At 46.1% G+C, this 13,441-nt stretch overlaps 1 protein-coding gene across 1 annotated transcript in view; it reads left to right on the top strand.

Annotated features, from left to right (window-relative positions):
* The first annotated feature begins 9,733 nt into the window (after positions 1 to 9,733).
* HS3ST3A1 (heparan sulfate-glucosamine 3-sulfotransferase 3A1) overlaps positions 9,734 to 13,441 on the top strand; it is a 90,346-nt gene continuing 86,638 nt past the window's right edge. Inside the window, exon 1 of the mRNA XM_004266824.3 lies at positions 9,734 to 10,385. Coding sequence (XP_004266872.1) covers positions 9,787 to 10,385 — 599 coding nt within the window. The 5' untranslated portion in view covers positions 9,734 to 9,786. The remainder of the gene's footprint in view (positions 10,386 to 13,441) is intronic.

Raw genomic sequence — 13,441 nt, 5'->3', positions numbered from 1 at the left:
CGCCCCCCCAGCCGCTCCCCTCCGCCCGACACCGCCCCCCACCCCCGCCCCGGACGGTGGAAAAATTGTCTTCCACAAAACGGGTTCCTGGTGCCAAAAAGGTTGGGGACCGCTGCCCTACAGCATGTTGGGTAGCACTTGGTTCCCTGTATCTACTCTATTCTTCTGTCTTGCTTTCATGCATTCTGCAACATTTCTGGTCTACTTGTTACACTTGTTACACTTTTTCCTTTATTTTCCTCCCTGTAAGGTAATGAGCATGCTCACTTTACTATATTGATCTAAATTCTCATGAATGATTTTAAGGAATAATTACTGACTCAAGAAATGTTAGAAAATCTGAATATAAAAACCATGATTTTTTGAAATTGTTGATGAATATCCTTCCCCATTAGGGCTCCAGATGTGAATTGCTTTATGGATAATTTTTATATTACTCTCATATAAATTATTTATACTCTTGCAGAGCACGGAAAAAATGTAGAATTTCTCATGTCCTTTTAGAAAGCCAGATTAATCATAATAAAAACACCTGACCAAAATTGAATACAATAAAAGTTTAGCCTTTTGAATGAATATAGATACAAGCATCCCAAATAAAATCTTAGCAAAACACATACAATGGCAAAATAAAATAATAACAGTACAACATTACCAAGGAGGTGAATATGAGTACACTTCAACATTAACACAAATTGACGTAACATAAAATATTACATCACAGAAAACAAACCAAAAAGAACAGGTATCTCAGTATCTGTGAAAGGCCTTACACAAAATCTCATTTATAATTAAAGTGTATTTTTATATTAGAAATGAAGTTAGCTAATTCTTTAATAAGATGAAGACTCCATAGTGGAAAAAAGAACAAACGTCATACTTAAAGGTAAAATACAGAATTATGCCATAAATAGCATAAACAGAAGAAGGACATCTGATATTTTATCATCACTTTTGCATTATTTTTATAGTTCTAGCCAATGCAATGTGGCAAGAAAAATGAATGAGTTAGACTTTTTGGAAAGAGGATTTAAAATATTTGTCAACTAGAGATTAAATAATTGTCTAACTGAAAAACATTGAAACTAGTAAGAGTATCCATTATGGGTGCCAGTTATTGAATATATGTGGGAAAGGTAATAACTTGCTTATATATCAAGGAAAAATCATGAAAAATATCTTGCGGAAAGATTCATTTACAAAACAATCATACATTTAACTCATACGGGAATAACCATAACAAAAGATGCAGGAATTTTATGAAGACAATGAAAAATTCTTCCTGTGGTCATGCAATATAATTCAATAGAACAGACTAATGGTGATGATGTAGCATAAGGCATACCATGTTCTTGGAAGGGACTATATTGTATTATATTATATATACCTGAATTTCCCCTCAAGAAATCAGTAAATGAAATTAAAGTCCAGTAAAAATAGAAACAGCATATTTTGGGGGGTAATTGATCTAAGAAACTTAAATTTCTAGGAAAATAAAGGTGTGAGAATAGTCAAGACACTTTGGAATGGTAGTTTAGGGTTTGGAGTCTCAAAGTGATGGTACATAGTAAGTACTATCATGATAGTGTGGTCCTGAAAGTAACAGATGAATAGAACAAAATAAAATGTCCCAGGACAGATTCAAGTACGTATCAAGCTAAATATAAGAGAAACATGTCATTTCAAGTCAGCAAGGAAAGAATAGGTATTAGGAAAACTAGTTCATCATTTGGGGTGGGGGGGGGGAAACATTGAATGGTTACCTTACAACACATAGAGAAATTGTTTACGTAAGAAACGTACTCAGAATAACCCTTTCTTGGTAACTTTCCCTGGTCTCATTCATAATCTCTTGAGATGTTTAGTACACTGGATTGAATTCTCCTGTTTGTAAAGGAAAAAAAGAGACCTAATCATATACAAAGAAGGAACTTCTTTTTTTTCTTTTTTTTTTTGTGGTACGTGGGCCTCTCACTGTTGTGGCCTCTCCCGTTGCAGAGCACAGGCTCCAGACACGCAGGCTCAGCCGCTCCGCAGCATGCGGGATCCTCCCGGACCTGGGCCCGAACCCGTGTCCCCTGCATTGGCAGGTGGACTCTCAACCACTGTGCCACCAGGGAAGCCCCGGAACTATTTTTTAAAATCAATATATATCCATGTCTAAAACCGTTATTTTTTTCCTGGGCAAATGGGTCTATAAAAATCACATTCCTATGTAGTCTAGGATTTGAATTATTCCAAATCCTTTAAAAGAGCGAGAGCCGTGTCAGAGGCTAAGCTGTAAAAAGCTCGGAGGTGAGCTTGGGCTTTTAGTGTTTAATTAGTAAAGATAAGCATTATCTTTGCAGCCCCAGCTACTATTATGCCAGCAGTTGAAGGGCAGAATGCTAAAGAGAAGGGGCGATCAGATGGATAAAATGACCAAGTCAGTATGCAGGAAAATATCAGCAGTGATGAACCTTGCGGTCTTGCCCTCAGTTGCCTAATAATATATCTGGAAAAGCTATATGATTGTGGAGAAATAATAATCAGAACTAAAAAGGAAAGTAACAACCTTTGTTGAAAGAGGTGCTGTGCATGGGTGTGTCAAGGCATGCCTTATACGTTCTGGTGAGTTAACTAAGCCTGGGGGGTCTATGCCTACTTCAGGGAGTATAATGAGCACACAGATCTCCAACTGGAAATCAGGTGTGCACAAAGTAACTGTCTCATGCTTCTGAAGCTGGGTTTCCATTTTTAGCACCTGTTTTCACAGTAGCAGAAATGTAATCTCAGTGCATTCTGGGGACCCTCAGGGTCTCCCCCTCCCTCCCCCTGCCCCCAGTCCTGCTCTCACTCCGTATCTCTGGTTTGGTCTTAGAGATGCCAAGATATCATAGGGAGTCTGGGTTTCGGCCATTGTTACCCATCCACTGGGCATCTGATGAGCTGTACTTTGTCCTTCCTGTCCTTGGTCACCAGCCCACGCCTACCACGGTTGCGTCATGCCTTGTTCCTGATGCCCAGGCTTCTCCAGACCCTGCTCCATCTCAGCTGACTGATTCTTCTTCTGTGCCTCTGGAGTTTTGAGGGGCCCCTAGGGAGTTGTTGCTGGTGCTTTCTAAGGAATCCACAGCCCTTCTCCTCTTCTGCTCTCTCTCTTTGAGGCTTGCCGCTTCCCTGGGTGCTCCCTGGGGACCGAGGCACAAGGCTCCTTTGCTCTCAAATTCCCTTGGCTCATCTAGGGGGTCGATGTCTCTCCTCCAGCTCCTGCCTTGGGAGGGGGACAGATAGGAAGCACCAGGCTGTCGCTCTCCTACTTTCCCTCTGACTCATACCTCCTTCTCCTATAACATAAGGAAAGCTTAAAAATCTCTAGAGGTGGAGAACCAAGGAAACTCACTCTGACTCCCCTTATCCTTCAGGTCCATTATTTATGCCCCACATCCTTCTAAAGTTCACCTAAAATATAAACTCAATTTTGGTCTACTACCATAAAAAGTATGTGATATCTTTTAAATAAAAGAAATACCAATATTATAATAAACCAAAGAAAAAATTATGGACTCAGCATCCTCTACTCTCAGAAGAGAAACTGAGAATAAAAAAAAAATAACCGTATAGCCCTCCTTGAATCAACTTTTAGCTCTCTATTATTTATTTAAATAGGTCCTGCTTTTTAACTAACAGTTCTTATTTCTTCCTGCTTAACTTACATTGTAGCCTGGAGATTTTGAGAACTGAGTGGTCAGTCTACTGAAAATGTCCCTTGATCCTTTTGCATGCTAATTCACTTCTTAATAAGGTGTATTTCAAAACCTGCACCCATTTCTTTCATATGTCACAGAATCTGAAAGAATTGACTCAGGACAGAAGCAAGACGCATGAGAAAATCTCTGTGTAATTATCAAGCTTTCCATTTATTTTTGGCTAAATCAATAATTCATGAAAATTACCATTTGTCAAGACCTTAGTTAAAGCCCTATCCCTCGGGGGAGGTGGGTCCCGGCAGAAATAATAGAACAAAGAAAAGTCCAGATACTTGGTGAAATGTCCCCCACCTGGTCTCAAAGGAAAACAAACCCTCGCTATTTGTAGTTGAGGCCCCTGTGCGTTCAGAAAACATTTGTCCTTCGAGGTTCCTGACAACAGCAAGCCTTTGTAAAGTTTAGGATTACATTTCTTGATACGTGTTCCTGAGAACAAGGAATATTACTGGATAGGGCATGGGTAATGGGAGTCCGTGGTCCAAAAGCCTTGGAAAACATTGGATTAAGCAAAATTTAACTGGTATCTTTACTGAAAAGTCATTTCAGAGACTGTAACATGCTAATGTTTCTAAGGAATGCTCAAGAGAGGGTAGTCTTTCAAATTTATTCTATCACAGAATACTTTGCTATGGAACATTTCCCAGGATTAGGGCTGTATCTGGGGAAACTCTGGCCTCTTCCAGCATTAGAAATGGCAAGCAAAGACTTGAGCATCCACTCAGAGTGAGACCTAGTAGGAGCAGCTCCAGCACCCAGCACAATGTCTGGCCTTCAGGGGATATCACTAGTCTCTCTCTCTCATCATCCTTTCTTGTCCAAACTACAAAGACTAATATTGATCACCAACAGTGGTAAGAACACTTTTTAATATTGTCTTGTAATTCTGTTTATTTTGTTTCTCGGTCTGGAACTACCACCATGCTCATCTCCATCTGCAAAACTCTTACTCCTTCTTCTACAAGGTCCTTCTTAAACTCCACTTACTTTGGGAATTCTTGGTGATCTTTCTATTTTATTGGAACTCTTAATGACTCACAGGATAGCCATTAATACATATTAATCAACATGTCATCTGAGATTGAGAAAACCATTTTGCCCCCCCCACATGAGATGAGTAAGGATCATAATGATCAGAATAGTCACTGGGACCTCTTGTCAAGTCTGCTTCATCCTTTGGTGAGAACGGTCTTGTGTCCAGTGCTGTATCTTCAGTTCTGACAGTGACTTGATTCACCTCCAACTCCCACTTGGCCATTTGACTGCTACCTACTCAGCTCCATTTCTCCAGTCCTACTCGCGGGTCCCCGAGTCAATTTAGAGCATTCACCAGCATGCCCAACTGCAAAGATAGACGAAAAAAGCTGACTAGCAAACACACGCCAGGCCAGCTGGAGAAGGACCCATTCAGTGGCGATACTTGGAATGGCTTCTGAGTATTCTTTCATCTGCGACATCTGCCCTATCACAGACTTTATGTTTCTTTGTAAGATAGTTCAGATTTTCTCTATTTGTACCCTCTGCTAACGTTACAGTTTGGGATTTTATGATTTCATGGCTCACATCTAACTCTGGACTCTCCACTGGGTTGTCTACATCCAAGCTTTTCTAACCAATCCAGCATTCAGCTCGCAGAGTAATTTTCTAAAATGTTACCTTCACTCTTCCTGGACTGAGCACAAGAAATCAGCCGCTCGAATTTGAAGTCTGAAGATCGCAGACCCTAACATCTTTGTCTCTTAAGTTAAAAGAGAGAGCACTGAAACGCTTCCTTACGGCTGAAATAAGTATAAATGAAGATTTGGTCACAGGGCATTACTCAACGTTTATTGTCTGTGTCTTGCAGCAGACACCTTAGTGCTTATTCCTTGTGACCTAAAATATCATGTCCCCCCACCCCAGTCAATTCCTTAAGACCCATGTTGAAATCCAGCCCCTCCACCAAATCTCCCTCCTTATTTCTAGCTAATTATCAGGACTCCTGCTTTCTTCTCTAGTCTTGTTTTTGTGCTAATTCGAGTCCCCCCAGTGCCTTCCCCAGGCCAGCCCACACTTGGTTCACACTGAACACAAGCGGTTTACACTGCACGATGCTCCCTCCCATCTCCTGGCTTCTAGGTGGTGCTCTCTCAGACTGGGATGCCCAGCCCCCAATCCTCTAGGTTCATTAGTTCATCAGCAGATCTTCACCGGGCATCTCCTTGCACCAACTAATATGCTAGATGTTCCAGGTGTGCTACTGAGGAGTGGTTCCTGGCTCCTTGGAGTACTCAGCTTCTAACGGGGAAACGCAGACATAACCACACACCTGTAACATTGCAAACCCTCATCAAGTCTGTAAGGAAACTGCCGGGAACTTTGAGAATCTGTACTAGGAGACATGATCAAACCAGGGACAGGGGATGCAGAGGGAAGGCGTCCTTAAAGATGTGTACAGCTGACACCTGAGGGATGAAGAGGGTGTACATTCTAGGTCGAAACACCATGTGCTTTGGGACAGGAAGGGACAGGGCGCATCCCGGAGCTGGATGTGAATCCGGTGAGTGGGCAGCACACCTGTGTTCAGTTGAACACAATGTGATTTTGCTTTCTAAAGAGTGTGGGTACGTTTTGTCTCATTAAGATCATAAGCTCCTAAAACAAGGAATGGGGCAGTGGAGCGCCACAGCATTGTTCCCGAGATATGTCAGTCTTCTGGGGGAAGGGTGGCAGTATGAAAGGTCCAGTGAAGCACCCAAAATTCTTTGAGGAGAACCATTCATGAATCCATGCACATCAACACCAGACACTCCTCTCACCAAAAACAACATCCTCATTCGTGCCGTCCAGCATGGGAGCCACTAGCTCTTGTGGCGACTGAACATTTGACATGTGGCCCGTCCCTGTAAAGCAGTGCTGAGAGTGTAAAACACACACTGGATTTTGAAGACTTGGTGTGAAAAGAAAGAACATAATGACCTCAGTAGTTTTTATATTGACTGCATGGTAAAATCAGTTTTAGGTATGTTGGCTGTATTAGTAAATTAATTTCAGCTGCTTTCTACCGTTTTTAAGGTGGCTACTAGATATTTTAAATGACCTGTGAGGCTTGTGTTCATGGCTTCTATTTTATTTCTAATGTACAGAGCTGCCCTAGAGCTAGATATGGTGTGAGTGGTCCTTAGAACCCTGTCTCCTTCATAGTGTGGGTGTTTAATACCCACATAAAGGAAATACCTGTGCTGGGAACGTGAAAGCAAAACGCATAATATCCTACCGTGTTGGAGCTAGAAGGGAACTTGGCGACCACCATTTTCCAGATGGGAAAACCCAAGCATGTTTGTCAACATTTATGGGATTGCGTATACTTTCAGAATAACTTTAAAACTGCCTTTTTGTTTTTTTGGTCTCACTTTTGCAAGTCAGACTGAAATACCAAGAGACAAACTAGAATATATTAAAGCTCAAGTTAGTATTAAACCTCAACTAGATTTCTGATGTCCAATTTTAGGACACAAAGAGGCCTTAAAGCTTGGCAGGACTTACTGTTCATCCTTGTACAAGGCCATTGCTCTACGGCAGTGGAACCTGACAAGCTCTTCACTAGTTCACATAAAAGGCCATTGCTCTACGGCAGTGGAACCTGACAAGCTCTTCACTAGTTCACATAAAAGGCCATTGCTCTACGGCAGTGGAACCTAACAAGCTCTTCACTAGTTCACATAAAAGGCCATTGCTCTGTGGCAGTGGAACCTAACAAGCTCTTCACTAGTTCACATAAAAGGCCATTGCTCTGTGGCAGTGGAACCTAACAAGTTCTTCACTAGTTTACATAAAAGGCCATTGCTCTGCGGCAGTGGAACCTAACAAGCTCTTCACTAGTTTACAGAATAGGTTGGGACTGGCACTTCATAAACAGAAAATCACGTCCAGTCCTGGGTATTTATCCAACCGGCACAAACACAGCGATTCTACCCAGGCACCGAGTCAGAACCACCAGGTCCCCTTTGGAAGGTTAAAAAGGACTTCAATTCCACGTCAGATAGAGCACAGGAAGCAGAAGTTTCCCCTGTGAGTTTCCTGCATCCCTAGCTCTGCTGCCGCTGCCAGCCCTGGTCAGCACCCGCAGTGCGCCCCGAAAGCAGCCTGCACAGCTTGCAAGGGTGGGTACGAAGAGGTCAGGCTACCGCCCACATTGCGGGGCGTCCTGCCGAGACGAGGAAGCCAAGAAATCAGGAACAAATCGGACTGGAATTAAAAACCACCTCATGCAGGTTCCACGGGCCACCTCCCTCCATTAGACAGCAAGGCGATTTGTATCCCTTCCTGACCTGCTCTCCGAGGAGCGCAGGGAGAGGATATAGGGTCGGGGGAGGCAAGAGAAAGAGGAAACCGCTTAGGAAAGGACGTATAACTCCTTTAGCTTGGCGAGCGGGCGCGCGCGCGGGTGCGCGCGCACACACACACACACACACCAGTGTAAGCAACACTAAAAAAATCCCTCAAAAACTGGGCATATGGATTTGGAATTGTACCTGATATAATTTTTTAAATCTTAATTTCTCCCCTTATTTATTGGCTCATTTCCTAAGAGGTTGCTCCTTTCCAGGTGCTGGGGAACTCTGATCATCCTAAACGAATACAAAGGAAAACAATCAAATGAAAAAACAAAAAACACCAAAAACTGCTGCGGGGAGAAAAGGCTTTGCTTCGGAGCCGGCAGTGGACAGCAGAGTAGGTGGAAGGCGAAGCCGCAGCGGAGGAATTCGGTTAGTCCAGGACAAATGGGGGCGTGGCGCGCGGCTTGGTCCCGGGAACCTCCGCCAACAAAACTTCTGAAGGTTCGCGGAGGGGGCGGGGGGCGGGGCAGAGCGGGGGAAGGATGTAGCGACTCCGGAGGGAGGGAACCGGGGCTCTCGGAGGGGTCAGGGCTGCGAAGGGCAGAGCGGCGTCGCAGAGGTTTGGGAACCCCTGATCCAGCGAGCGGCTGGCTGGGTGGAAGTCAGGTCCCCGGGGATCCGGCTGCCCTGGCTGTCAGACGCCCCAGGAGCCGCCGCAGACCCGGCAGCGCTCCGAGGGGGCGAGGCCGCCGGCTGTGGTTGGCGGGGAGGGGTGGGCGGAGTGGGGAAGGGGCGTCGCCCCTGTCGCCCCCGCCCTCTCCGATGTCATTGGGCGGCCGCCTCGGGGTCCGTGCCACCTTTTCGCCGTCGCACCCCCCTCTCCCCGCTGCGCTCGTTCGGGGGCCTGTCCGGCCCTGGCCGTTGACGTCACCTCCAAGTTTGCTGCCCTCGGAGCCCCACGTGTGGCTGCAGCGACGGCCCGGGAGGCGGCGAGCGCAGTGGCCACGGCTGCTGACAGGTCCCGCGCAGCCCGGCTCGTCCACGCCGCTCCCAGGTGGGGCCCGAGAGCCGCCGGAGCGGCTGGGCGCGCACCAAGAGGGTCGGACGGCTCGGCGCGGGTCCTCTGGCTCCCGCTCGGGTAGAGGGACTCGGGGGACCTCGCCCCGGGGCCGAGAGCGCGCGCCCAGGCGGGCCGGGGACCGAGGAAGCGGTGGCTGGGAGGCACAGTCCCCGCCGCGGTCTGCAGCGCACGGAGCTCAGCGGCCTCGGAGCCGCACGTCCCCTCACCGGGACCGAGCGAGGGATGCACGATCGCTGAGCTGGGTCTCCCGCCGAGAGGCCGTTTCGGCCCGGGTTTGAGACGCACGCCTTTGCCACCGCCGCCGACACCCCCATTCCGGCGACTCTCGGGGACCGGGGGCGCCGAGCGCGGCCCCGGGCTCAGGACTTGGGCGATTCTCAGACGATGGTTTCTTAAGCACGGCACCACGTCCCCCTTCCCGCCCCCTCGACCGGAGGCTGGGATCCAGCGCGGGGCTCCGGGGGCTCCGTCTCCCCGAGGAGCCTCGGCTGCCGCCGCCCGGGCAGCTCGCACGGCCGCAGGGGCGCAGGGCGATGTGGCCTCCGGCCAGCGCGCCGGCCCCCCCGGAGGATGCCACGGCACCTGGCGAAGTCCCGGCCTAGCATGGCCCGCGCGCTGCCCGACGTCGCCTCCGGCTAGGATGGCCCCTCCGGCCCCGGCCGGCTCCCACCCCACCTCGACCGAGCCGCTGTCCCGCAGCATCTTCCGGAAGTTCTTGCTGATGCTCTGCTCCCTGCTCACATCCCTCTACGTCTTCTACTGCTTGGCCGAGCGCTGCCAGACCCTGTCGGGCCCCGTCGTGGGGCGGTCGGGCGGTGGCAAGGAGGCGGGGGCCCCGGGTCGCGGCGTCCTGGCGGGAGGCGCGGGGGAGCCGGTGGCGTGGCCCGCGGTCGCGCGAAGGAAGCGCCTCCTGCAAGTGCAGCCGTGGCCGAGGCGCCGGCCGCCCGCGCTGCGGGACGACGGCGAGGTGGCGGCCTGGGAAGAGGAGACCCCTGGCCTGGCGGGGAGTCCCGGCGGCTCCGGGGCCGGGAGCAGCGTGGCCGAGACGCCGCCGGGGACCCTGGCCCTGCTGCTGGACGAAGGCAGCAAGCAGCTGCCGCAGGCCATCATCATCGGCGTGAAGAAGGGCGGCACGCGGGCGCTGCTCGAGTTCCTGCGCGTGCACCCCGACGTGCGCGCCGTGGGCGCCGAGCCCCACTTCTTCGACCGCAGCTACGACAAGGGCCTCGCCTGGTACCGGTGAGCTGGGGCCGGACAAGGCGGGCAGGCGGGGGGCGGCCAGAGCCCGGGGTAGGGGCTTGAGGAGCCCGTGGTGACGCCCACCCAGTTCATCGCCCTCCCCGGTTTCATGCAGAGGGCAGAGGGTCATCGGTAGTTGTCCTTAAGATGAGGGGTTTCCTTCCCCACCCTGCCTTCTCCCGGGGAAGAGGGAGCGGGTCGGAGGGAAATTTTGGCCTTGCAGATTTTGTCTTTAGTTCTTGGAATTCCCTTTTCCCCAAATAGCCAATCTCATCATTTTCTCCTGCTTTGTGAAAGTTTCCCTGTGCGTAGCTAAAGAGAGAAAAAAGAAGAAGCATGTGTCTTCCAAGTTAGAAACCTGTTCACCAATTACTAGATACGTGACCTAGTGGATCCCTTTCCCAAGGAAGCCTGTTTTTATTTCTTCTTCATCTTCTGGGCGATTCCCTGTGGTTAACGCAGGCTTTGCCATCGCCTGTTTATTTATTTACCTTAACTCTTTGCCTAATTGTCCTAGGTAATAAGTAATATAGACACTGAGTTAAAGTGTCAAGAACTAGACTCTAGGTTTTGGGGAGATATATGTGAGAGCAGCGTGCTTTAAAGATGGCTTCGTTGGCAATAACTTTTGTTTGGGGCTAGGAATGACTTCGTATAAAATGCTTTCTGTATTTGTAGGGAAGAGTACCTTTTGATTCTGGACTGGCAGAAACTTTTCTAAAGATCTCCAAACAATTCCCTTTAAAAATGAGGTAGACAAAATTTTTTGAAAGGAAGAAACGTGGGGAAAAATAGAGATCCTGGTTACATTGTGAAAAACCCTCCTAATGCAGTGTAGGAAACAAGTCTGATTTAGGTCTTAATCTTAAACTTACCAGTCTTCTCAAATTCAAACCACCTTTAATAATAGAATAAGCCAAACTCTAATAAATCTTAGTGTCACCTGGATTTTGTTTGCCATAAAATATTGGCCTTTTTTTCTTTCCTCTGAGTATATGGAAAAATAGGCCAGAATTTTCCATTTTATAAAGTTTTATCTTGTTCATTAAATTTGCAGTCTCCTTGTTATCTTGACTGAAATCATAGGACAAAAGTTACAATACCATTTAAATATATTTCAAAAGCCCACTCAATTAACCATTCATCCCCAAAAGAGAAATGGATGTGATTTGACAAGTTTATTTACTCGAGGGTCAAGCACAGGAAGCAAATTTACAGTAACCCAACTCATGAGAAAACATTTGGTCCTAAAAGTCGAACTAGAACATTAAACATGTTTAAAACAGTAACTTTCCATTTGTTGGAGAGGAAGACAAAACAGCCTTCCCTTACTATAGAATATATATCATTTAAAATCATCAGCCACTTAAAAAATCCCCTTGTGTTTCTGTCATTTATGTTGTATCCTCTGGGAAGTTCTTATAAAAATGACCTGTTGAATCTGGAAACAACAGGTCCTTCTTCTTAGCACAAAGGCAGCTCTGTTTTTTCCATCAAGGACACAAGAAAGAAGTGATTAAAGACCCCTAAAACTCTTATCTATAGCAGTTTGCATTGTATGTGGCCTGGTACAGGGCTATAAGTGAACACTTTTCAAGCCGACTGCCCAAAAACATCTAAGACAATGTTGGACTCTGAGGTGCTATTAAATATGGTGAAACATTTAGTACTAAAACCCTTTATTTTCATTTTGCTATATAGCCTTTATTTCCACAAAGTAGGACTGTTTCTTCCTCTTCCAGAAATGAGTATTCGGGGGCACAGTATATCCACAGAGCTGGATCTTATTTTCCGTTGACCTTTCTGAGCTTGTGTAAGAGAAGGAAGGTTTCAAGGTAACTAGAAACACAAGTATTTAAAAAAAAAAAAAAAAGGAAAGGAAAAAAAGAAGAAAAAGTCATGAACTTTGAGGCTGCTGTCTCGTTTGGAAACTGGAGGCATGCTATAAAGTAAATATCTCCTTGGACTGTTTACTTCGGTAGAGGAGTTTTATAAAGCAGTTTATGGTGGTTACAAAAATAACTGCACAGTAGACTTCATGGTTTGGTGAATTTAATTTTCCAAGTGTTGGAGCAGTGTCTTTGTTTTACCATTTGCAGTGGTCTTTTATTGGACGCATAAATTGAAGTTTAAATCAATTACATGGAAAACTATTTAAGAAGTCCAACCTATGGGGCCTGGATTATGAGATTATTTAATGAAACTTTGCTACAGTTCTCTTTCATCTCGGCCCTGAACTTGGAGTTAGATGTTTGTGAAAAAGACTGAAGACTTACTTACCAATGACAAAAAATCACACAGAATGCCATTTAACTATTAGGCACGTTTTAGCTGCTTGTGTTTAGCCAGTATTTTAGGTAAAGGGATTCGGTAAGACCTTCTTGAGTCAGCCCCAAAATTGTAATATAGGGTTTCTAACACACATTTATGACCAGACACACACACACACACACACACGAACAGAAAGAAAACCCTAGTACTTGAACCCTGAAGTGAATTATAGAAGAGAAAAAAATTTGTACAATATTTTTTACAATAATTTTTTAAAAAAATTTGTACAATATTTTCTCTCATTGACATGGGAGAATCATGATGTCTAGCCTTGTTTTTTCGCCCAGTGAAAATTCTCTCAATTTGTCGTAATAGTTTGTTGTGGCAGCGCCCCCTACCGTCCTGACAATGGGACAGATCTGTTGCTGCTGCGAAGTTGGGAGAAAATCTCTTGGAAACTGAGTTTGAGAGTTAAAAATGCCCGTTGTTAGGATGTGTCAATAAATTTCTCTCTCTGGGAAAAAAATTAAAAGTACTTTATAAACTACATCCCAAGAACAGTGTAATCAATGGTTTCTTCGTTTGGACAAATGTGAGGTAAAGGCCAAGAAAACGAATTTATTTAAAATCTCTAAAAAGGAAGTTATTCTTATTGATTTAAAAATGTCCTAATATTACTCTAAAATAAATGAAATAAATGAACATTTTAATATGCCGGGAAATTTGTTGATGATAATTTAGGACGCTTCAGTGGACTTTTCCGGATATGAAACTCCGCTCTGATG

The sequence above is a fragment of the Orcinus orca genome, chromosome 19 (genome assembly GCF_937001465.1).
Source record: "Orcinus orca chromosome 19, mOrcOrc1.1, whole genome shotgun sequence".
Classification (NCBI taxonomy): Eukaryota; Metazoa; Chordata; class Mammalia; order Artiodactyla; family Delphinidae; genus Orcinus; species Orcinus orca.
Note: the sequence above shows the minus strand (reverse complement) of the source record. Positions and strands in the feature narration are given on the sequence as shown.